The following is a 26194-nucleotide window of genomic DNA, read 5'->3' on the forward strand; positions in this document are numbered from 1 at the left end:
TTACATGAAGAATGTAAGTGTAATTACATGCAGGTAGATTTTTGTGAAGATAGAGTTGTCTTCAGCCAGCAGGCTGTAACTGCCCCTCTGTGTTGTGAGACACAAAGGAAAACATTCAGTAAGGTCACAGGTGGCTTTAATGATAAATTCACAGGACTCCCTGAACCAGTGCTATTAGACTTCACTGGAAGTAATTATCATTTTGGCAGGTGTCTACAGCTTAGTTCCAGAGCTTATATGAGAAAGAATTTCCCACTTGCCTCGGTGACATCCTCAGAAGTAGGCTGGTTGGCCAGACTCTTTTGGATCTTGTTCAGTTCATCTTTGGCTAGCACTAGGTTCAGATTTGCCTCTGTCTTTCCTTTGGCTACCTCTGACATCTGCAAAATATTAATCCATATTTCAAAAGATACACATATAAGCATATGACAAAACAATAAAGCATAAAAAATGTCAGTTCTTAATAACAAAGTAATCCAAGCCTGAAAGAAAAAAGTATTGGAATGTTTCAGCCCACACAATAGGATTTTTACTTTCAAACATACAAACAAAGTGGAGGACATTCTGTCTTTCTATCTCATTATGGATGTCTCCATCCTTCGAAATTTCAATGTTCACCACCAGCTTTGGCTTTCCTCTCCCTTCCCTGACCATCCTTGTGAACAAGCCTTCAACTTTGCTATCCTCCATGACCTGAAGCAACTGGTGCAACACTCTGCTCATGTTCCTGACTGACTTGGAGATACGCCGAACATTCTTGACCTTTTCCTCACTTCTAATCCTTCTGCTTATACTGTTACCCTATCATCTCTGTTGGACTCCTCCAATCACAATCTCATATCTGTATCTTATTTCTAAGTCCTGTTTCTCCAATCCCTCTTCAGCATCTCCCAAAGCAGAGATGCCTCTGGCATTTTCCCTCTGCCAGTTGGGGGGACCTGAGGAAGTACCATGCTGATTTTCAGAGAACCATCTCTATGTGCTGAATGCATAACAAAGGTGATAGTGTCTGGCATTGTTACTGTATGTAAGAGTTTGTAAGAGTTTACTTATGTTATAGTATAGCTAGTCCTCTGTCATCATAAGAAGTGTTTAATATTTTTCTATGTGCATGAAAACACATGTAGCATACTTAAACCCTTATGTTCCAGTGATTAAACTATTTTCCAATATCCCATGACGGGTAAAAATGGTAAACCTAGAAATTGTCAGAAGACTGTTTGAATACTAATAATTATTTTCTCTTTATTATTCTGAATACAATGATGTACTTTCTAGCTCGATGTGATCTCTGAAAGTTTATTTATTGCCTTATCAAGGATTCCTCCTCCGCCCGCTGTGTGATCCGTCAAGCAGAAACAGCTCGGTGAGCGATGACACCGCGCAAACACACACACACTCTCTCTCATCTTGGAAGAGAAATTGTACACTTCCAATGAGAGAGAGAGAGAGAGAGAGAGAGAGAGAGAGAGAGAGAGAGAGAGAGAGAGAGAGAGAGAGAGAGAGTATTCTTTCACCCCTTTTCATATCAAGTTTCAAGCAAATAACATGTAGGTATCATCTTCTCTCTCTCTCTCTCTCTCTCTCTCTCTCTCTCTCACACACACACACACACACACACACACACACACGCCCCCTTGATCGTCTTCCCAGAACATGAGAGGCACGCTTGTGTCTCCGTGAGCCACTCTGTGTTCTCAATACGATGTTTGGAGTCTGTTCTCCATCACCACTATCTCTGTCTTCTCTCTGTTCTGAGAAAACAAGTGGATCCTCTGAATCATTTTCCGAGTCTTCACTACTGCTGTCTTCGCTTTCTTCAGTTTCTTCCTCATAATCACTGTCACTGTGGTCAGGCTCAGAAGCACTGCTAAATAAAAATGATCTGTCTTGTTCCATAGTGAGTTATGAACTGAGACATCCCTTCGCTCTTATCAGGTTGCTTTCGACACGGTGGGTCGCTGGGGCTGCCAAGTGTCGCCCTCAGAATGGGAGAATAGCTTCATTACTCCTAAATATACAGAGCTAGTGGCAACACTACGGGTGGAAAAAGAAGCCAGATACTTCCACTCACCACGAAAATTCCTGATTACGGGAACGATTGCCGTCGCTACGGACGCACTGATGCAATCGTTCATATACGATCGCCGGAACATAAGGGTTAAGTATCAGTATTTAATGCCACATAAAGGTTCGCCTCAATGCGATTTTATTTGGGTGTTTGCCTACCCTATAGCCTCAGGGTTAGCCTCAGGGCATCACGAGTCTTCACTCACAAGAGAGAGGTGCGAGATTCAGACATGCGCAGGGAGACGATAAGGTAAATATTGTATTCTTTGTAGTATTAACCTAACGTCATAGTGCCAAATTGATTGTATGTGGAGCTTATAACTAGTATAATGTATTGAAAGTGTTTGTACAAGTGAATAATGTTACTTATAAGAACTAATATAAAGAAACTTTGTCCAAACAGTTCTTACGGTCAAGCCTACTGAAATAAATTGTCAGAGGAAATACTGCTTTCCCTCGACCCTACAATGATGGTTTTGATCAGTAAAAACATGTCAGTCGTGAGTCACTAAAGATACTGCTAGAGCGCCTACAGGCATGGAGGCATATATTTCTCACTTTTCTCAACTTAAACCTTCTAAACCTGTCCTTGGACTATACATGATTGGGAGCTTGCCCACAAAAGGTCCTTGAGCCTTCCATCATCTGAATCTTATGTGCTTTACATTCCTGTTCGGAATCATGCCAACTTGCCAAACACTCTTTCATAAATAGAAACTGTCAAAATCTTTCAAACTCAAACTCCCCTCAAGACTCCTGGCATCTCGCCAAAAAACATCTCCAATAATTTATTTCTTCATCTTTCCCTCCTTTTTTTTACATCCTGATGACACCACTGTCATCACATCTGTCTCTAAAGTTAAATTCTTCTCTCAAATCTTTGCTAATAACTCTACATTGGATAATTCTGAGCTTGTGTCTCCCTCTCCTCCTCCCTCTGACTATTTCATGCCACCGATCAAAATTCTTCATAATGGTGTTTTCCATGCCCTCACTGGCCTAAACCTCGGAAGGCTTATGGACCTGATGAAGTCCCTCCTATTGTTCTCAAAACCTGTTTATCTTTTCCCCTGCAACTTTATCTCAATTTTCCTCACTGACTGTTCTATTGCTGCTCTGGTAGAGGTCACTTTTCTTCTTTTAAATCTATTAACAATGGTGTCTCTCAGGGTTCTGCCCAGTTACCCACTTTCTTCCTATTATTCATCAATGATCTAAACCAAACTTCTTGCTCTATCCATTCCATTGCTGATGATACCACACTATACTTTTCCATATCACTTAAAAAATTATCAACCCTTTAGGAAGTTAACAGATCCTGCAGGGATGCCATAAAACACCTGACATCTGATCTCTCTAATAGTGTTCAATGCCTCAAAACTTAATTCCTTTATCTAATCTAATGAATTAACACAGCCTTTCAGACAACTATCCCTTCTTCAATGACACTAAACTGTCATCTTTTTCTACACTGAATATCCTTGGTCTGTCCTTTACTTATATTCTAAACTGAAAGTTTCACATCTCATCTCTTGCTAAAACAGCTTCTATAAAGTTAGGTGTTCTGAGGCATCTCTGCCAATTTTTCTCACCGCTCCAACTGCTAACTCTGTCCCACAGCTTTACTTGCCCATGTATGGAATAATTTTTGCAGTTATGGGGGGTTCCACTTACAGATGTATTAGATAGGGTGGAATCAAAAGCTTTTCATCTTATCAACTCCCATCCTCTGACTGCCTGTCTTCAGCCTCTTTCTCATCACCCTGGTGTTGCATCTCTTGCTATCTTCTATAAATATTTTCATGCCAGCTGCTCTTCTGATTTTGCTAACTGTATATCTCCCCTCCTCCAGTGGCCTCTACACACAAGGCTTTCTTCTTCCTCTCAACCCTATTCTGTCCAACTCTCTAATGTAAGAGTTAACTAGTACCCTCAATCATTCATACCTTTCTCTGGTAAATTCTGGAATCCCCTACCTGCTTTTGTATTTCCAACTTTCTATGACTTGACCTTCAAGAAATTTATCTTTTTTTTTAATTAACTCTCTAAGACCTGCAATGGGACTGGCAACTAAGTGGGCCTTTTTTTAATTTTATGTTGCCTTTGGCCAGTTTTCTCCTCTTGAAAAAAAAAAAAAAAAAAAAAAAAAAAATCCACCCTTAACTCATACCATTTTCTCAGCTTCCTGGACCCTGTGGGACAGATCAGCATTCTCTCTCATCAATCGCTGTATCTCTGCTTGGAGAAGAGCTAAGGGTCCCTCTGCCTCATTGAGAGGAGCCAATGTTCTCTTCTTTGGAGATGGAATGCTTCCAGCACGGCCATGCTGACCCTCCTTTTCCTCAAACTTTTTTATCTCCTCTAGAAGTTCTCTGAAGATGCAAATTGTTCATCTATACAATAGTGCAACTTAAATTTTAATTGAATAAAAACTGAAGGCAATCAAAGTTGACATTTCTAGAAAAGGGATAAGTAAATAATAGTGGAAGTGCTCCAACCTGGGATGAATTTGGTAATATGGAGAAAAAAATAAAGAGAAGACATTCATAAATACAATATATAATGTAAGTGTGAGAGAAAGACCTTTCTTAAAGAAGGGAAACAAAGTTCTGGGATAGTTCAGAGAGAGAGAGAGAGAGAGAGAGAGAGAGAGAGAGAGAGAGAGAGAGAGAGAGAGAGAGAGAGAGAGAGAGAGAGAGAGAGAGAGAGAGAGAGAGAGAGAGAGAGAGGGGGGGGTAGTTCCAAGAAACAAATGGAAATTTGTTCTCAAAAATTTCCTGAAACAGTTGTTATGACATATCTTAAATTATTTGTTAAACTATATATTTTTTCAATTAATTTTCCTTATGTAATGAATTAACCCTCATTTCTAGTCCTTAACTTCTACATTTAAAGAAACAAATTCTATAAACCTAACAGAATGAGATCACGAGGGTAGAAGAAATGTAGGAGCACAGTGAGATGTATTCAGGAACATGGTTTTGTTCTGTTTGGTTACTTTTTACAACACAGAGAACTTGACCATGGAACCTCAGGCCTGACACAATCTTCAGCCACACAAAGTGATATGTCACCATGAATACTGAACCACACATCAACTCCAACAACAGCAATTTTCAAGTGACTAAGCACATGCAATAACAAGACTACTTACTGATTCTCAAGGTCTGAAGTGTCAGCATTGAGGGTGAGATGCCATTTTTGTGCTTGTTTGAGCAGTTTTGTGAGGAGGAGGGAGTTAGTGTGGCAAGCATGGAGCAACTCCCCCTCCACCTCTGCCTTCACTACATCACCAAGGCAGTCCAGAAGCTCCATCACCTCCTCCACTGTGTAGCTGTCATCCACCAGCCTGGCTCACACCAGTAGTGATCACAAAGGAAGGAATTACATCATTACTAGCAACATGGAGAGGGGTTGAGAAAGGTGTGGCTTTATTGACACATTATTAAAATCTCTTAAGTTGTTGAGTTGCCATGTCATTCTAGTTAAAAATAAGGGTAGAAAAGCTCCTTCATCAAGTACGGAGCTGTCTGTACACACTTGCCTAATGTCTTATTCAGTTAGGAATTGTTGGAGCTTTACCTGGTGTCCTTCACATCCTGGAAACATGCCTCAATGGACCGCAAGCGCTGTGCTCGCTGGTACTTATTGAAGCGCAGGTATGAAGACACAGAGGCACAGTGCTCTTCACTTAGGCCAAGCTCACCAACCCCACTCTGGTGCCATCACCATTGTGGGTTCAAGCTCAACAGAGTTAGTTTAAAAAAAAAAAAAAAATTGGAAAATATTGGTTTTCACACAAGGGGAATAGATTATTGGTTACAGTCAGTTTATGTACCATCCTCAGGGAACTTTAGAAGATTACGCAAGTTTATGCATAGAAAGGAAATGATAGTTTGGTAATGAATGACAATAAGTTGACCTTATATACCAGCATAAATCATATAACAATATTAATGCAACTTCATTATATGGAGATGCAAACCACAATTACTGTCCATTACACCCACCATATTTAGGAAAGAAAGGAAGGAGAGATCAGCAACTGTGCTGTCATTGCAGTCTCAGAGACCCTTGTGTTGCCACGGTAACAAATACACAACACACACTCACACACACACACACACACACACAAAAGTAATGGGAAATATTGATATATTATATATATATATATATATATATATATATATATATATATATATATATATATATATATATATATATATATATATATATATATATACATATATACTATACATATAGATCAATGGATATATATATAGTATATATATATATATATAATATATATATATATATATATATATATATATATATATATATATATATATATATATATATATATATATATATATATATATATATATATATATTCACACACAGCTTACTCAGCATCCACCCACTGGAAAAAGTCACATTGTTTGTTTTTAGGTCTAGAGCAGCAGTAGAAGTGACGGCCATTATTAGCATTAAGTTTGAGCACTGTGCGTTGGACGGTGACCTTGCCGTGGTGACACATCGGGTGGTGGTTGTCACCCCACTGGAAAGCAACAGTGTTATCACTCTGAGGAAAAAATATACACTTATCACCAAATACAAATCATTACATATGATGGTAGTCATAGTGATGATGTAATTACAGAAATTTGCAGACAAATATGAAGCCTTAGCTCACCAAGAAGAACTTGCACTGCTGTCCCTGTGGCTTGCTGCAGGTATAGAAAACTCTGCCCTTGTTGTCACCTTCCTTTACCACCTTACACTTCCTGGCTTCAGTTTTGTGGCCTGGACACACAACTCTGTCATGATCACCTCCTGTAAACAATATGATTTATAATTCATATAATTTTTAGCTCTAACAAGATATGTACTAAGATAAAAATCATTTCAGGATCAACTTTTCAAATCTTGGACATGAACTTGTATGTGGATAGTGTAATTGTTTGAAGTGAGCCTTAATTTTTGGCTTCCTTTCACTTGTGTATCTAAATATTGAGGATATATTAACTTACCATGAGAGGTAGCAGAGGAAGATGAATGTTTGACATGGCCTGAGGACTGAAAGTTGGAAGGATCCCCGACTGAAGTTGATCTGAAATAAAAAAGATAATGACAGGCCATCACAAGCATCAATATCTTAAAAGTTCATATCCACTCCTTTACATGTAGGAAGCTCATTGAGCTTGAGAAGGTTCATACTGTGACTGAGATTAAGTTGTTGTATTTCAATTAACTCATGCACTATGATTAAAAAAGGCTCTCATGAAAAAATCTTTACAAGACAGAGTGGAAATATTAATGCAGCATTCTATGAATAAACTTATTGTATATAAAGAACAAAAATAAAATACAATTACCTCTTGGAGCTCCCTGGACTCTGCATTCCACCATCCAAGGTTCTCTTGGTGCCGGTGGCTGTGGCCGAGGGGTTGTGGTGCAGTGCGGGGAAACTCTCTGGAGGTGGCCGGGGAGTGAGGCACAAGCTGCAGCGCCAGCTGGCTACCTCATTCTCCAGGGTACATGCAACACAACTCCATACATCTTGCTACCACAGTTACAAGAAAGAAGAAATATTTAACCTGTTCAGTGGATGTCATTTTTTCCTAGCCACAGCTATTGATTATGCCGTATTTGTATATTGCACAATGGGATTAAAATTTCCAGGTCTAAAGTTGAGTGTTGTGATAGCTCTTAATGTCATTCATATACTATTCTATTGAGCTTCCATATATCAATACATACAAGTGTAGTATGCAACTTTAACACAAGTCAGTCAGCCTTTTAAATAGCATTTGTACTCAACCCTATCCATGAAGTAATCTTACAACTAGATACTATGCACATAATATTATAAGCTTCAAACCAATATAGGTATGAAAACTGAGTAAATCTAGTAAATCACTTACAATTCAGCTTCAAATGAGTTGTAAATAACTAGGGGAAAGAAAATTAAATCACTCATTATATACTATATGACCATCTAGCTATTAACTACACTGACTTTCCCCTTACAGAAGAGGGTGAGACAAGACATCTATATCTATATCAACAGTTTGAGAGGAACTGAATCATTATTCCATCCTTTCGTAACTTGCCTCATCATGATGAAAGACATGAAGCACCAGGGGCATTTCTTGGGACTGAAAACACTGGGAGCTGATCCCAGACCCTTATGGGGAAGTCTAAGGGATCCTTCCCAGAAAAAAAAAAAAATTTTGTGTTTTCTTTAGCCTTGTGGTGACTTCAAAATGTGTTAAAATTTAATAATATTATACTGATGGAAATGGGATGATGCATATATAGATAACATAGGGATTAAAAAAAAAAAAAAAAAAAAAAAAAAAAAAAAAAAAAGACGAGCAAAGTCATAATCCCCCTCTGCAATTTTTTAAACATGTGAGGTTACGTGATTTTTTAATTTTTTGTTTGCTTTCTTTTATCACCAGACCATGTGTAAAAGTTAAGTGATGATACCTACAGAATATATCAGGAGCCATATTTCCCCCAAAAATGCAGATCACATGAATCAGTTTAACCTCTTCAGTACCATGATGTTTTTCCTTATTCATTCTGCTTACTATTTAGTGATCTTGTACAGCTCCAGAAACTTATATGGGGATTAAAATAGTGAAGACTGTGGCTATTAATCTTCTTACATCCATAGACCCTTCCTAATGTCAATAAAGTGGTCTAATCGTAGAAGAAAAGGGAAAAATGTGTCCCAGTATTGAAGGGGTTAACTTAAACTTGATTTTTCCTCTCATTACTAGTATGTTGTGTTGCATCTCTGTCTATGCTGCTCTATTTTCTCCATCCCATCTGCAGCACTGGCTTGTTAATGTGCAGTTCTGTTATATTTCTTCTGAAGTTAAATTATCTGGGGCTAAAGCCCCGCATGCCCAGGCCAGGCAACACCATTGCGAAGAATGATCACCAGTTCTTACCAGTTCATCCCTAGCAGCAGCAGACTTTGACAACAACCACAGAGAGTAAGAGGGCACACTGTACACACATTGATTATGATTAACCTTGAGGTTGGCTGCACATATGAACCAGACCATACTGCACTGGGTGATCATACCTGGTGGAAAACCCATCCAAGAAGGGAGCTCTTTATGGGAAGCTTCATGGTATTATTTTGGCAGCCTGGACAGTAAAAGGTAAGTCTCTCATACTCTCCAACCTTGCACTGCACCACTTTCCTCCTGCACTCCTGGCACTCACTCTTCTTGTAGATTTTCATGAACTTGTAAAGGTTTTTGCCATCCCTGCGGCACTGAAAGAAATAGACCAAGCATGCAAGATGTAGTGCAGGAATAAGTTTCATACCAGCTGAATAAATCTGAGACAAAATTACTTCTCTCATTCCATGCACATGCACGCACACGCGCGCACACATATATTTTTTAACATCTCTCAGACATCTTCCTTTTCTCAGTAAAAAGCTGAGAAAAGGAAGATGTCTGAGAGATGTTAAAAAATATAGTTTCCCGCAAAGATGTATTGAGACGTGGAACAGTTTAAATGAAGAAGTAGTGTCTGCAACGAGTGTGCATACTTTTAAAGTAAGATTGGATAAGTGTAGATATGGAGACGGGACCACACGAGCATAAAGCCCAGGCCCTGTAAAACTACAACTAGGTAAATACACACAGACATGGTCGAGGAAGGACGAACTGGCGCCGTTCCGACAATCAGCTGATCTTCACTATATACCGGTTGCACAGTTTTCACAGTGGCCTGGGCAGGTAGTGTGGACTCATTTTTTTTCATGCAATCAATTAATAAGGAATGATGAGTGAAAGAGATTCCATCAAAATACAGGCATGAGATTAGAGAAGGAATGAAAGCTGATGATGACTATGCTGGTGAGGGTGAGCGTGTATTCGAAGGCTTCAATACGACGACTACTTCACTACTAAAGAGAGTGTTAAATATTGAATATAAACTAGATAAATTGATAAAGGAGAATATGGAAATGAAAGTGAATGAAGAACAGGATAAAGAGTTTATAAAACTGAGAGAAAGGATAAAAAAAGTGGAAGAAAACGAAGCTAGGCTAAGAGCGGAAAACAAAGAACTAAAAAAGGAAGTAGCTAACTACAAAAAGCAGATGGAAGAAGGACTCGGTAAAGCCGAGAAAGAAAAAAGAGAAGCTGAAAGATCTAGTAAACAAGGAAGAGGAAAGAGTACAGAACATGATTAAAAAAGAAGTACAAGCATGGAGAGTCCAAGATAAGAAAGATAAAGCTGATTTTCAGGAGGTGATTCAAGTACAACTTAAAAAAAAAGAAGAAAATATGACAAGCAAAATGATAGGAGTCCTCAAGACAAAAGAAAATTTAGTTAGAGAAATTGCAAAAAAAAAAGAAGTGTGTAGTCGTATTTGGAATAAATTGAAAAAAAAAAAAAATATATAGACCAAAAAGAGAAAAAGAAGAAATGAAATCAGTCAAAGACCTACTGAAGAATCTAAATGACGAAGATAGGCAGAACTTGGAAGAGGAAGTAGAAGAAATAAACAGAATGGGACCATATCAAGAAGAAAAAACGAGACCAATTAAAATACTACTAAAATCACAAGCAGCAACAGAAGAAATATTATATAGAACAACAAAACTTAGAGAAACAGAAGACTGCAAGGATATCTATATAAAGAAAAATAGAAATGAGGAAGAAAGGAAGAGATACAATGAACTGGCAGCAGCAGTAAGGGAAAAGAATAATGAAAGGTCAGAAGAGGAGAAGAAGGCATTTTTTTGGAGAATTCTAGGAGACAGGATAAGGAAATGGTATATAAACGAGAAGGAAGAGAAAAAGTGGAACAAGTTTAACTAAAATGATAAAGGCAAAAGACTAAAAATGATGTATACGAACATAGACGGGGTTTTATCAAGTAAACTAGAATTAAGAGATTACATAAAGAAAGAAAATCCAGATATTGTATGCCTGGCTGAAACAAAACTAAATAAGGCAATCAAAATAGACTTGGATAATGGGTATAATGTATGGAGAAGAGACAGAGTAGGTAAAGGAGGAGGAGGAGTTATGATAATGTTAAGGAAGGAGATAGTGATAAAAGAAATGGAATGTGGGGAAGGAAAAGCAGAAGTATTGTATATTAAGATGCATATTAATAAAAAAGAGTTAACAATCATTGTAACATTTGTGCCACCAAAAACAAATTCATGGACCAATCAAGAATATAAATACATGATAGATGACACAATAAGGAGTCTAACGAGAATCGTTAAAGAAAGGAGAAAAGTGATATTAGTAGGAGATTTCAACTGTAAAGAAGTGGACTGGGAAAATTATGAAAGTGGTATGGGGGAAGAAGCCTGGGGAGAAAGATTCTTGAACCTAATGATAGACAATATGATGGACCAGAGAGTAAAGGAATGCACAAGATTCAGAGGAAATGACAAGCCGGCGAGATTGGACCTAGTTTTTACAAGGGGTATACAAATGAATGATGATATAAGATATAAGTGCCCATTGGGAAAGAGTGACCATGCAATATTAGAAATAGATATAGAAGAGGGAAAGGAAGATAGAGACGATTCATACAAAGGAGACTGATTAAATTACAGAAAGGCTGATATTGAGAATCTCAAGAACTATTTTAAAAATGTAGACCAGGAGGAGATGGAAAACTCAGAGACAATGCAAGACAAATATAACTTATTTTTGGAAATATACAAAACAGGAGTCAGGGAATATGTCCCAAAATATAGACCTAAAGAAAAAGGAAAGAAAGATTGGTTTAATGCAAGGTGTGCTAGGGCAAAGGAGAAAAGAGATGGAGCATGGAAAAGGTGGAGGAGAAATAGAAATCTAGTAAATAAGGAAACCTTCAAGGCAGTGAGAAATGAATATGTTAAGGTGAGGAAGGAAGAGGAAAAGAACTTCGAAAAAGACATTGTCGAAAAATGTAAGGAGCAACCAAAATTGTTCTATAGATTCATAAATGGAAAAATTAGGCAAAAAGAAACAATAGAAAGGTTAAAAGGAGAGAATGGGATGGTGGAAGACCCAAAAGTATGGCAGAACTATTAAATAAAAATTCCAGGAGGTCTTTACTAAGGAATCCAAATTTGAGAGGCCACAGGGTAATAGAGAGACAATCTATATGAAAGAGATTAAAGTAACCAAGCTTGAAATAAAAGAGTTAATGAAGGAACTGGATGAAGAGAAGGCAATGGGACCAGATGAAGTCTCAGGCAGAATACTGAAAGAATGTAGGGAAGAACTAGCAAGTCCTATATACAACATCATAAAATGCTCAATAGAAAATGGAACAGTACCAGTAGAATGGAAAAGAGCTGAGGTGGTTCCCATATATGAGTGGAAGGAAGGAAGAACCTTTAAATTACAGACCGGTATCACTAACTAGTGTAATATGCAAGATGTGTGAAATAATAATAAAGAAACAATTGATCGAATTCCTTGAAGACAACAAATTAATATCAAATAGCCAATTTGGTTTTAGAAAAAGACAGTCTTGTGTAACTAATTTATTGAGTTTTTATTCTAGAATAGTTGATAGAGTACAAGAGAGAGAGGGATGGGTTGACTATATTCATTTGGATTTAAAAAAAGCATTTGATAAAGTGCCATATGCAAGATTACTATAGAAGTTAGAGGAGAAGGGTGGCTTAAAAGGAAGCACATTGAGATGGATAGAAAATTATTTGAGGGGGAGAGAAATAAGGACGGTAGTTAAAGATGTGAAGTCCAAGTGAAGAGCAGTAGAAAGCGGAGTGCCACAGTGGTCAGTATTGTGAAATACTGCAGGAAGACCTAAATAAGATCTGGGAATGGAGTAAAGAGTGGGAAATGGAATTCAATGTGGACAAAAGCCATGTCATGGAAATGGGAAAGAGTGAAAGACAACCTGTGGGAATGTATAAGATGGGAGATGGAATAGAAATGGGAGATGGAAAAGAAAAAGGACTTAGAAGTGACAATGGAAGAAAACGATCAACCGGTAAGCCATATTGATAGAATTTTCCGAGAGACATAATTTGCTAAGGAATATTGGAGTAGCATTTCACTACATGGACAAAGAAATGATGAAGAAATTGATAAGTACTATAATAAGACCCAGATTGGAATATGCAGGAGTAGTGTGGACCCCTCATAAAAAGAAACACATAAGGAAGTTGGAGAGACTACAAAAAATGGCTACAAGAATGGTTCCAGAATTTGAAGGGATGACATATGAGGAGAGACTAAAGGCTATGGATCTACCAACCCTGGAACAAAGAAGGGAGAGAGGAGACCTGATACAAGTTTATAAATTGATCAATGGAATGGAGCTAGTGGATAATGAGAAACTGATCCTGAGAGAGGAATATGACATCCGGAAGCACAAGATCGCATAGTAAAAAGCTGAGAAAAGGAAGATATCTGAGAGATATTAAAAAATATAGTTTCCCACAGAGATGTATTGAGACGTGGAACAGTTTAAATGAAGAAGTAGTGTCTGCAACGAGTGTGCATACTTTTAAAGTAAGATTGGATAAGTGTAGATATGGACACGGGGCCACACGAGCATAAAGCCCAGGCCCTGTAAAACTACAACTAGGTAAATACACACACATACACACACACACACACACATTGATGCCAGGATGAAAGAAGTGAACCATGAACATCAGGAGATGCAAAGGTCCTTTAGGGAGATAGTGAAAAAGCAGGAAGAGGAAAATAAAGTGATTACGCAGAGTGAAATGGTAAAGGCACTAAACGAAAATGAGTATGTAGTGAGAGATATTGCTGAAAAGAAAAAATGCGTGATCATAACAGGATTGAGGGAGGAAACTAACAGGAACTGGCAAGATAGGAGGGATAAGGAAAATGACAGGATTAAGTCTTTACTGAATAAGATCTCAGTAGAGGAAGAGGGCCTATATGCTGAGGTAGAAGAAAGTGTGAGATTAGGAGCTTTTGAGGAAGGCAAGAATAGACCATTAAAATTGAAATTAAAGTCTCAGGTGGCAGCTGAGGCCTAGCTGAGGAGGGCTTGGAAACTTAAGGACTCTGAGGAAACCAAAACAATTTACATAAGAAGAAATATGTCACAGGATAAACGAATGAAAATGAAAGAGCTTGTAAGTGAAGTGAGAGAGAGGAATGACGAAAGAACAGAGGAGGAAAACACCAAGTTTTTTTGGAGGATGAGAAATGGGTGGCTAAAGAAGTGGTGGATAAAACAGACGGAATAGACAATACATGGAAGAAAGAGACTATGAATGGAATACAAGTGACTTACATGAATATAGATGGATTTCTGTCTAAGAGGCTAGAATGTATGGATTACCTAAGAAATAATGAACCGGACATAATGTGCGTGGTGGAAACAAAGCTAAGGCCCGAAATAAAGCTAGATTGGTTTGTTGTAAAACACTACAAAGTATGGAGAAATGATAGAAATAATAAAGGAGGTGGTGGTATAATGGTTCTTACTAAGGAAGATCTGATAGTGGAGGAGGTGAACTATAGTAAGAGAAATGAGGAAGTGATAAGTATGCTTATAACAGATGGTAAGAGGGAAATTAATATCATAACAGTATACATACCACCCAGAACCAGTGCTTGGGAATATGAAGTATCAAATGAGTGATGAGAAATACTCTAGACAGAATGAAGCAAGAACTCATCAGAAAGGATAGAGTGATGATAGTCAGGGACTTTAATTATAAAGAAATAGTGTGGGAGGACTATGAAGTGGTGAACGGTGGTGAGTGGGCAGAAGAATTGTTAAAGGTAGCAACAAATAACTTGATGACACAGTGGGTAAGATCACCAACAAGGTGCAGGGGACAAGATGTTGCAGCAAGGTTGGATTTGGTATTTACCAGGGGCATTTCTCTAAAAGAGGAAATTGAACATGAATGTCCCTTGGGGAAAAGCGATCATGATGTCCTAAGCTTTGAGCTGGATACGAAATTAAGCACCGAATAAGATTGTGGAACGCAGGGAGGAAAAATTAAATTATATTAGAGCAAATTATAACCATATAAGGGAATTCTTTAATTAAATTGACTGGTCCGTGGTATACCAGGAAAGAGATATGCAATTGAAATACGATAAATTTATGGATTTATATAACTCTGCTGTGAAAAAGTTTGTGCCATATCACAGAAAGAGGACTTTAAATAATAAACAGTGGTTTAATAGAAATTGTGAAGAAGCAAAAAAGAACAAATAAAAGGCATGGAAGAAACTTAAGAAAAAAAAAAACAGTGATGTATCATCAAGAGAAGTGTACAAAACAGCAAGGAATAGATATGTTGAAGTAAGGAGAACAGCACAAAAGAAATATGAACAGAGGGTGGTGGAAAACTGTGATAGTGACCCTAAAATGTTTTACAAATTCATAAATGGAAAACTAAATATAAGGGAGGCAATAGAAAAGGTAAAAAATGGGGAAGAAGTATATGAGGATGCTAGAGATATAGCTGAAATTTTGAACGACAACTTTTGCAAAGTGTTTACAAAGGAGGAGCATTTTATAGGAGAAATAAAGCAAATGCAGGACATCATGGTTATTAAGGAAGATGTAAGGAAAATTATAAGCAATTTGGATATTAATAAATCAATGGGGCCTGATGGCATATCTGGGAGGTTGTTAAAAGAATGTAAGGATAAATTGATGAACCCCGTATTTGATATTGTGGAAACCTCCATACGAACAGGAATAGTCCCGAAAGAGTGGAAAAGATCTGACATTGTGTCTATATATAAGAATGGTAGTAGAACAGAACCACTAAATTATAGACCAGTATCATTGACTAGTATATTGTGCAAGGTATGTGAAGAAGTAATTAAAGCTAAGTGGAGTGAGTATCTAGAAAGTGAAAACATTCTGAGTGAAAGACAGTTTGGTTTCAGAAAAGGAAGATCGTGCGTATCCAATTTATTATGTTTTTATTCAAGAGTGACTGACATACTACAACATAGAGAGGGATGGGTGGATGTTATCTACCTGGACTTGAGAAAGGCCTTTGATAAAGTACCACACAATAGACTGATGTGGAAACTAAAGAAGATTGGAGGAGTAAATGATAAACTAGCAAAATGGATGGAAAATTACTTAGTGGGAAGAGAAATGAGAACAGTGGTGAGAGGAAGGAAGTCCGAGTGGAAGAAGGTAACCAGCGGAGTTCCACAAAGGTCAGTGCTTGGTCCCATCATGTTTTTGATTTATGTTAATGATATGCCAGTAGGAATTGACAGTTACATGAACATGTTTGCGGACGATACTAAAATTATGAGAAGAGTAAAGAATGTGGAAGATTGTAACAAGTTACAGGAAGATCTTGATAAAATATATGAGTGGAGTAAAGAGTGGCAGATAGAATTTAATATAGACAAGACCCATGTTATGAAAATGGGAAGAAGTAGATACAGACCAAACAGGGATTACAGACTGGGTGATGAGAAAATTAAGGAAACTTTGTCACCGGAGAAACACATTAACAAGATATTTTTGAAAACATATAACATGCTTCAAAATATTGGCCTTGCATTCCACTACCTAGATGAAGGAATGATGAAGAAGATATTATGTACCTTAATAAGACCCCAGTTAGAATATGCAGCTTGTGTCTGGTCACCGCATATGAAGAAAAATGTGAAGAAGGTGTAAAGGGTACAGAGGCTGGCAACAAGGATGGTACCAGGACTCAGGGAGTTAGATTATGAGGAAAGACTGAGGAAACTGGGGTTGACCACATTAGAAGAGAGAAGAACAAGAGGAGACATGATAACTATGTATAAATTGGTGAACAAGATTGACTTATTGGACAGAGAGTTGATAAAGGTGACCACAAGTAATCATCTCCGAGGACATGGAAAAAAACTAATAAGACATCTGTCTAAATGACGTGAGAAAATACAGTTTCCCGCATCGTAGTATTGATAAGTGGAATAAACTGAGCAGTGATGTCATTGACGCAGTGTGTGTCAATCAGATGAAAGAGAGATATGACAGGAGTGGACAAGGAGAGCTTAGCTCGGGACCTGTAATACACAAATAGGTAAATACACACACACACAAGCAGGCTGAATGGAAAAAAAGTCAGGAAGTGGAAAGAAAGGAGGTAAATTACAAAGTTGCAAGTCTGGAAAAGGAAATCAAAGAGTCTGGGGAGAAAACTTTGGGCCTTGCTGAAATTATAGATCAACAGATCATAGAAGAGAAGATTGCTGAGAAAGTGGTGAAGGTTATTAAATCAAATGAGACATTGGTGAGGGAAACTGTAGACAAAAAGAAATGTGTGGTGATATTTGGTGTGGAGGAGGATAAGACACCGAGTAAAATGGAGAGAGAGAAAACATAAAAAGGTGATAAATAATATCATTAATGTGGTGCAGGAGGAGGAAAAGACCTAGTACAAGAAATAGAGGACTTCCATAGAATTGGAAAGTTCACAAGAGAAGGTATGAGGCCAATAAGAATCAAACTTAAGTCACAAAAGGATGTAGATGAATTGGTGGAGAAGTCATGGAGGCTAGCCCAGCAGGAAACAACAAGGAAGATTTGGTTGAGAAGAGATCTCGGTGAAAAGGAAAGAGAAATGTTAAATGAGTTGAGAAAGGAGGCTTTGAAAAAATGAAGAGAGGATAGAAGAGGAGAAGAAAGAGTTTTTCTGGAGAATCTTGGATATGAGACTGAGGAAGTGGTTCATAACCCAGAAAAGTACAGCAAGAAAGGACTAAAGAAACTTACGTATGAGCGGAATGTAATGTATTCCAACATAAATGGAGTGATATCGGGATTTTAGAACTCAACGATTACTTGAGGGACAAGAACCCAGATATTGTGGGTCTTACTGAAACAAAACTGAGAGAGGAGAAGACCTGATGATGGTTGGAGAAGGAAATATAATGTTTGGAAAAGAAATAGAGTAGGTAAGATGGGAGGAGGAGTGATGTTGCTGGTTAAAAAGATATAAAGGTGGATCAAGTGAAAGAAGGTATGGGAAAGGCAGAAGTGCTAAAGATCAGAGCAGAAACTAATGAAGGAAAAAGAGGCACTACATAGTGGTGTACGTACCACCTAAGACAAATGCATGGTCAGTACAGGAATATGAAGAAATGATAAGTGATACAGGAACATGTCTGGAAGAAATGTTGGGTGGCTGTGAACGAACTATAATGATGGGAGATTTTAATTGTAAAGAGGTGTGTTGGGAGGACTGGTCAATGGAAGGATCAGAGACAACATGGGAAATACACTATTGACACTGGCAATGGAAAATGTGTTAACTCAGTGGGTCAAAGAAGATACTAGGTTTGGAGGAGAGGAGCATCGTCAAGACTGGACTTGGTCTTTAGTACAGAGCCAATGGTCATTGAGGAGATGAGGGTGGAGTGCCCTTTAGCAAAGAGTGATCATGCAGTTTTGGAGTTCAAGGTGATAGATGAAGAGAAATCTAGAAGAAATGAAGAATATAAAGTGGGAAGATGGAATTATGCCAAGACAGATTTTGGAAACCTAAAGAAATTCTTTCAAGAGACAAATTGGATGAAATTCAAGAGTGCTAAGGAGCAAATGAAAAGTGGAAGGAATTTATAAAAATATACAAAGAAGGTGAGAAAAATTTGTACCAATAAGACAACATAGAGAAGTTGGAAAGCAGGACTGGTTTAACGATAGATGTGAAAAGGCTAGAACAAGAAAAGAGGATGCATGGAAGAGGTGGAGAAGGAAAAGACGGATTAAGCAGTGGGAAAGTTACAAAAGAGCAAGAAATGAATATGTGTTGATTAGAAGAGAAGAAAGAAAGAAACAAGAAAAGGATATAATTGATAAATGTAAAGACCAACCAAGGCTTTTTACAGACATGTGAACAACAACATCAAAAATAGAGAAAGTATTGAAAGTTTAGAAGTAAATGGAGTATGCAGTGAAGATCCCAGGAAATGGCAGAGGCTATGAATGGATGCTTTCGGAAGGTATTCACAAAGGAGACTGCTTTTGACAAACCACTGGTAATGGAACAGAAAGGGATTATGAAGGAGTTTCAAGTAACTGTGGAGGAGATCAAGAACATGATGGGGAGTTTAGAAGTGAGAAAAGCTGTGGGACCTGATGGGGTATCAGGATGGATTTTAAGAGAATGCAGGAGCAATTGGCAGAAAAAGTTTGTGAAGTAATTGATGCCTCATTAAGGGAAGGTGTAGTGCCCCAAGACTGGAAAAGAGCTAACATTGTCCCAATCTATAAATCAGGTAACAAGAGAGACCCATTGAACTATAGACCAGTGTCACTTACAAGTGTGGTAGCTAAGATGTGTGAGAGGGTGGTGAAGAATAGATGGACAGACTTCTTGGAGAAAAATGACATACTTTGTGAGTGTCAATTTGGTTTTAGAAAAGGGCGTTCATGCACGACAAACCTGATATGTTACTATTCGAGGGTGATAGATGTAATACAGGAAAGAGATGGTTGGGCTGATGGAATATATCTGGATTTAAAAAAGGCCTTTGATAAGGTACCACACCAGAGACTGATCTGGAAACTTGAAATGGTAGGAGGAGTGCATGGCAGTTTACTAAAATGGATGGAAGACTTTTGGTAGGAAGAGAAATGAGAACAATAATTAAGGACAGACCATCAGAATGGGGATTGGTGGAGAGTGGAGTTCCACAGGGATCAGTGTTGGCACCAGTAATGTTCGCGGTCTACATAAATGACATGGTGGATGGGGTGTCCAGTTATGTGAGCCTATTTGCAGACGATGCAAAATTGTTAAGAAAAGTGAGATGTGACAAAGATTGCGAACTACTCCAGGAAGACTTGGACAGAATATGGAAATGGAGCTGTACATGGCAAATGGAGTTCAACACGACAAAATGCAAGAAAATAGAGTTTGGCAAGAGTGAAAGAAGAATCAGGAGTATGTACAAGATAGGAAATGAAGACATAAAACCAGTCATGAAGAAAAAGACCTTGGGGTGACAATTACCAATGACCTATCGCCAGAGAGACATATAAACAAAATAATTGGAGAAGTATTGAACTTATTGAGGAACATAAGAGTGGCGTTCGTATATTTAGATGAAGAAATGATGAAGAAAATAATTACTGCAATGATAAGACCGAGGCTTGAATATGCAACAATACAGTGGGCTCGAACTTAAAGAAACACATAAGGAAACTAGAGAAAGTACAGAGGACTGCAACGAAAATGGTGCCTGACTTAAGAGATTTGACTTATGAAGACAGACTGAAAAGAATGCAACTTCCGACCCTGGAAAACAGCAGAGAAAGGGGAGACCTGATAGCAATATACAGAGTGATGATTGGCATGGAAAAATGGATAGGGAAGATCTGTGTATGTGGAATGAAAGAATGTCGAGAGGGCATGGGAAAAAACTAAAAATGGCCACTTATAGGAGAGATGTGAAAAAATATAGCTTCCCTCATAGAAGGGTGGAAGCATGGAATAGTTTAGACGTGGAAGTGGTCAACGCAAGGAATATTCATGATTTTAAGAAAAAGCTGGACATTAATAGATATGGAGACGGGACAACACGAGCATAGCTCTTTTCCCGTATGTTACAATTAGGTAAATACAATTAGGTAAATACACACACACACACACACACTACATTAAAAGAATGTAAGGATCAATTGTTGAACCCCATATTTGATATTGTGGAAACCTCCATACGAACAGGATTAGTCCCGAAAGAGTGGAAAAGAGCTGACATTGTGCCTATATATAAGAATGGTAGTAGAATGGAACCGCTAAATTATAGACCAGTATCGTTAACTAGTATATTGTGCAAGGTATGTGAAGAAGTAATTAAAGCTAAGTGGAGTGAGTATCTAGAAAGTGAAAACATTCTGAGTGAAAGGCAGTTTGGTTTCAGAAAAGGAAGATCGTGTTTTTATTCAAGAGTGACTGACATACTACAACATAGAGAGGGATGGGTGGATGCTATCTACCTGGACTTGAGAAAGGCCTTTGATAAAGTACCACACAATAGACTGATGTGGAAACTAAAGATGACTGGAGGAGTAAATGATAAACTAGCAAAATGGATGGAAAATTACTTAATGGGAAGAGAAATGAGAACAGTGGTGAGAGGAAGGAAGTCCGAGTGGAAGAAGGTAACCAGTGGAGTTCCACAAGGGTCAGTGCTGGGTCCCATCATATTTTTTATTTATGTTCATGATATGCCAGTAGGAATTGACAGTTATATGAACATGTTTGCGGACGATAATAAAATTATGAGGAGAGTAAAGAATGTGGAAGATTGTAACAAGTTACAGGAAGATCTTGATAAAATATATGAGTGGAGTAAGGAGTGGCAGATGGAATTTAATATAGACAAGACCCATGTTATGAAAATGGGAAGAAGTAGATACAGACCAAACTGGGATTACAGACTGGGTGATGAGAAAATTAAAGAGACCAATGAGGAGAAAGACTTAGGAGTAACGTGCAAAACACTTTGTCACCGGAGAAACACATTAACAAGATTTTTTGGAAAACATACAACATGCTTCAAAATATTGGCCTTGCATTCCACTACCTAGATGAAGGAATGATGAAGAAGATATTATGTACCTTAATAAGACCCCAGCTAGAATATGCAGCATGTGTCTGGTCACCACATATGAAGAAAAATGTGAAGAAGGTAGAAAGGGTACAAAGGCTGGCAACAAGGATGGTACCAGGACTCAGGAGTTAGACTATGAGGAAAGACAGAGGAAGCTGGGGCTGACCACATTAGAAGAGAGAAGAACAAGAGGAGACATGATAACTATGTATAAATTGGTGAACAAGATTGACATACTGGATAGAGAGTTGATAAAGGTGACCACAAGTAATCATCTCCGAGGACATGGAAAAAAGCTAATAAAGGACATCTGTCTAAATGACGTGAGAAAATACAGTTTCCCGCATCGTAGCATTGATAAGTGGAATAAACTGAGCAGTCATGTCATTGACGCGGTGTGTGTCAATCAGATGAAAGCGAGATATGACAGGAATGGACAAGGAGACAGGACACAGAGAGCTTAGCTCGGGCCCTGTAATACACAAATAGGTAAATACAAATAGGTAAATACACACACACATACAGCTGGAAATGTTTTGAAGATGGAAAGGATTTGCAGGAGAAATGGAACAAGTTTATCAAGATATGTACAGTAAGGTCTCAGTTTACGTCAGAGTTACGTTCCTGAAACATGACGTAAGTCGATTTTGTACGTAACTCGAGTTTCCGTCATTTCAAAGCATATTATTGAATTTTCAACCAATCATTGTTTATGGTCATTCAGGTAAGTTAAAGGTTATATTGTTATATTATTTATAACTACGTAGGAATATGAAACACAAGTTTGTTTTTGTTGTTGATTAGGGCCACGAACGCGAAGGACTGCATGTTGCCGAGAGGGGTGGACGCCTGAGGCCGCCAGGAGGGTGGGCAGGTCGAATGTTGTGACGCCCAGGGGGGACAGCTGGGAGCGTAGTGCAGTGCGGTAGGAGTAGAAGCGTGGGCAGCGGGGCAGGAAATGCAATAGGAAAGGGCAATAGGGATCAGCAGACAGGCACAGACAGTGCAAGTCAGCTACGAGTGTCGTGTGGCCCAGGCGAAGGCTCCGGAGTTGTTATTGTTGTGATGGGTGTGCGAGCCCTCAAGGTCGTCAACCTCCCCATTGTCATGGTAACGGCTTCCCATTTTCTTCCCTCCCTTCTCATGTCTTTTAATTATGTCCTCTTTTTCTTGTAGCATAATGGTTTTCCTTTTTTTAGCATCACTGCTGTCACTAAGAAGTTTTCTCTTTGGTGCCATTGAGTAAGATACTAAGAACTTGAGTCAGTAAACGCAGAAGTAGGATAACACTCTTGCCAGGGGCGATGGTGTGGTGGAACTGAGGCAGGGTGTTATTGTATTCAAGCGTGAGGCGGGCGGTGTGGCGGGCAACCACCAACAATAACAATAAATCCCGCACTTTACGATTTATAAATTTTCAATTTTTTAAATCTTAAATTGCCTTATAGTGGACTGATGTAACTACGAGTTTGACGTAACACGAGACCAATGTAACCCGGGACTTTACTGTATATAATACTTTTTTTATTTATTTTTTTTTTATGGTAAGGTCTATAGCGCCCGTAGGCACACTTGAAGAGTGTATGGGAAGCGTTGTTCAGCTTCCACCCATTAGTGGCGCAGTGGAGAAGTATGTACCAAAGGGAAGAGTAAACTGTAAAAAAGGGAAGGAGTGATACAATGCTATATGTGAAAGGGCTAGACAATGCAAGACAAATGCATGGAATACATGGAGGAAAATGTGAATGCAAAGTAGATGGAAAGATTATGATGATGGTAGAAATGAATGTGTGAGAATTATGAGGGTTGAAAAACAGAACTATGAGAAGGATATAATGGACAAATGTAAAAGTAACCCAAAACTGTTTTATAGACATATAAATGGAAAAATGATGAAACGAGAGGGTATAACTGGCCTGAGGGTTGATGGAAAACTATATGAAGAAGTACAGGAAATGGCTAAGGTGATGAATGAAAGGTTTCAAACAGTCTTTACTGAAGAAGGAGATTTTGACTTAGTAGATAATGAATTGGATGGATACAAACTAATTAGAGTAGAGGTAAATCAGGAGGATGTTATGAGACTGATGGAGAAACTAGATGTAAGTAAGGCACCTGGTCCAGATGGAATTTCAAATTGGATACTAAAAGAATGTAGGGAACAGTTGGCAGAGAAGATTCATAGCCTGGTGAAGACATCGTTGTTGCAAGGGAAAGTACCGAAGGACTGAAAAAGAGCAAAGGTAGGTAGTAGGGAAGACCCTTTAAATTATAGACCAGTATCACTGACGAGTGTTGTGGGGAAGCTGTGTGAGAAAATTATTAAAGACATCTGGATGGAACACCTAGAAAGCAGCAATATGCTGATAAACTGTCAGTTTGGTTTCAGGAGAGGAAGGTCATGCTCCTCAAATTTGTTGTCGTTTTATTCAAAAGTAATAGATGCTGTACAGGAAAGGGATGCTTGGATAGACAGTGTCTACCTAGATTTAAAAAAAGCTTTTGACAAGGTACCACACAAGAGGTTACTATGGAAGATTAAGAACAATGGGGGAGTTGGAGGACAATTATTGGAATGGATGAAGGATTACCTTAGTGAAAGGGAAATGAGAACAGTGATAAGAAACAGTAGTTCTTCCTGGCTAAAGGTCACTAGTGGAGTACCTCAAGGGTCGGTGTTGGGACCAGTCATGTTTGGCATGTATGTGAATGACCTGCCTGAAGGAATTGAGTCATATCAATTTGTCTACGAATGATGCCAAGATAATGAGGAGAGTGAAAAATATAAATGACTGTATGAAACTGCAAGAGGACCTTGATAAAATTGGTAGATGGAGTAGAACTTGGCAAATGGAATTCAATCTGAATAAGTGTAAAGTCATGGAATTTGGAAAAAGTAAATGGAGAGTACACGGCAATTACAAAATGGAAAATTTTAGTTTGGAAAGGTCTAAAGAGGAAGTGGATTTAGGGGTGACAATTACAGAAGACTTAGCCTCAGACAGGCATATAAATAAAATCACTGGAGAAGTAACAAATCTGCTAAGGAGAATTAAAATGGCCTTCTCATATTTGGATGCTGATATGATGAAAAAGTTAATTAGTTCTATGATAAGACCAAGACTGGAGTATGTGGTGATCATCTGGTCCCCGCACACTAAGAAGAATATTAGAAAATTGGAGAGGGTGCAAAGGGCAGCCACAAAGTTAGTACTGGAACTGAAGGATTTGACTTACGAGAAGCGGTTTAGAAAACTGGAAATTCCAACACTTGAAAGTAGGAGAGAAAGGGGAGACTTGATAGGTATTTATAGAATGGTGAATAACCTGGATAAAGTGGATGGAGACTTTTTAAGCCTGGAAACAAGGGCTACAAGGGGACATGGGAAGAAATTGAAGAAGGTGCAGTGTATGAGACATTAAGAAGTACAGTTTCCCTCATAGAGCTTTGGACTCCTGGAATGGATTAGATATAGACATCATAAATGCAGTCAGTGTTCACAGTTTCAAAGCTAAGTTGGACGAAACAAGGTATAAAGATGGGTCAATATGAGCTTGCTCCCCTCCCGTAAACTACAACTAGGTAAAACACACACACACACACACACACACACACACACACACACACACACACACACACACACACACACACATAAAATAAAATAAAATACAACATGACTGGTTATATAAGAGCACACATACATGGATTTCAGCTCGTGAGTTTACTTGTCCGTTTCAGTGATATAATGAATCTGGGCAAAAAATGTTAATTTGTACTGAACTCTATGACTTTCCACTAACCTCATAAAATAGCTTGGTAAAATCTCTATTCATTTTGACAAGAAGAATGATGAGATCTTCATTCAATTCATCAACTTTGGTATTTGGGTTGATTCCTGCATTAAAGAGTGCCTGAAAAATACATTTCAATGAAAATACCAACAGAAAAAAATAATGATAATTATAATCATGTTTTGAGGCAAAGAATGAAGATGTGCTATCAATAAGCAAATATAAATATTTTCACCAACATAATTATTGTATCCTTGTTAGAAAGTGCTTTGATGTCACAAATGTTCCCCACCTCATTTTTTATAATGTTCCCCACCCCAGGCAGCACCAATTGGTCCAGTACGACATCACATATGAGGCGTGTGGTATGCTGCCTGATGGTGTGCACTGCTCGCTGGAGGTTGAAGGTTGGGGAACAGATGTCCAAGTCAATAAGTTCTTTATACTTCTGCTGGGACTCAAAAGCAGATCTGTGGCAAAAACGGGTGATGAAATGATGAGCAGATGAAAATACAGGAGAGAGAGAGAGAGAGAGAACCAACATTCCCTTAAATAAGGATAACTATAACAGGTTGCATATTCTTCACCAATCACCCTTCTGCCACTCTAAAAGCCAAAAACATCACAACACCGCAAGAAAAAACACAACAAAGAAACAATGTATCCTATGTATGACACATCTGAGACATACTCACTGAATCATAAACTTTGCTGAGAAGTTGGTAAAAAG

At 38.3% G+C, this 26194-nt stretch overlaps 2 protein-coding genes across 5 annotated transcripts in view; both read right to left on the minus strand.

Moving 5' to 3' along the window:
* LOC123509431 (leucine zipper transcription factor-like protein 1) lies at window positions 1-5550 on the minus strand. The gene is made up of 6 exons (XM_045263721.1): window positions 5543-5550; window positions 5225-5419; window positions 4241-4442; window positions 832-954; window positions 261-380; window positions 1-87 (listed from the first exon to the last, which is right to left on the minus strand). The coding sequence occupies exons 1-6, from the start codon at window positions 5548-5550 to the stop codon at window positions 1-3; spliced, it is 735 nt and encodes a 244-aa protein (XP_045119656.1).
* The window catches only part of LOC123509579 (endonuclease 8-like 3), a 24359-nt gene continuing 3443 nt past the window's right edge, over window positions 5279-26194 (minus strand). For 2 of the 4 annotated variants that reach the window (XM_045263951.1, XM_045263948.1), the window contains exons 4-12: window positions 25757-25934; window positions 25474-25584; window positions 9170-9364; window positions 7446-7633; window positions 7101-7180; window positions 6764-6903; window positions 6477-6628; window positions 5653-5786; window positions 5279-5419 (exon numbers count right to left, since the gene is read on the minus strand). In XM_045263951.1, coding sequence (XP_045119886.1) covers window positions 5762-5786; window positions 6477-6628; window positions 6764-6903; window positions 7101-7180; window positions 7446-7633; window positions 9170-9364; window positions 25474-25584; window positions 25757-25934 — 1069 coding nt within the window. In that variant the 3' untranslated portion in view covers window positions 5279-5419; window positions 5653-5761. Of the gene's footprint in view, window positions 5431-5652; window positions 5787-6476; window positions 6629-6763; window positions 6904-7100; window positions 7181-7445; window positions 7634-9169; window positions 9365-25473; window positions 25585-25756; window positions 25935-26194 lie in introns of all 4 variants that reach the window. The other 2 variants (XM_045263950.1, XM_045263949.1) reach the window with 2 other exon arrangements.

The sequence above is a fragment of the Portunus trituberculatus genome, chromosome 27 (genome assembly GCF_017591435.1).
Source record: "Portunus trituberculatus isolate SZX2019 chromosome 27, ASM1759143v1, whole genome shotgun sequence".
Lineage (NCBI taxonomy): Eukaryota > Metazoa > Arthropoda > Malacostraca > Decapoda > Portunidae > Portunus > Portunus trituberculatus.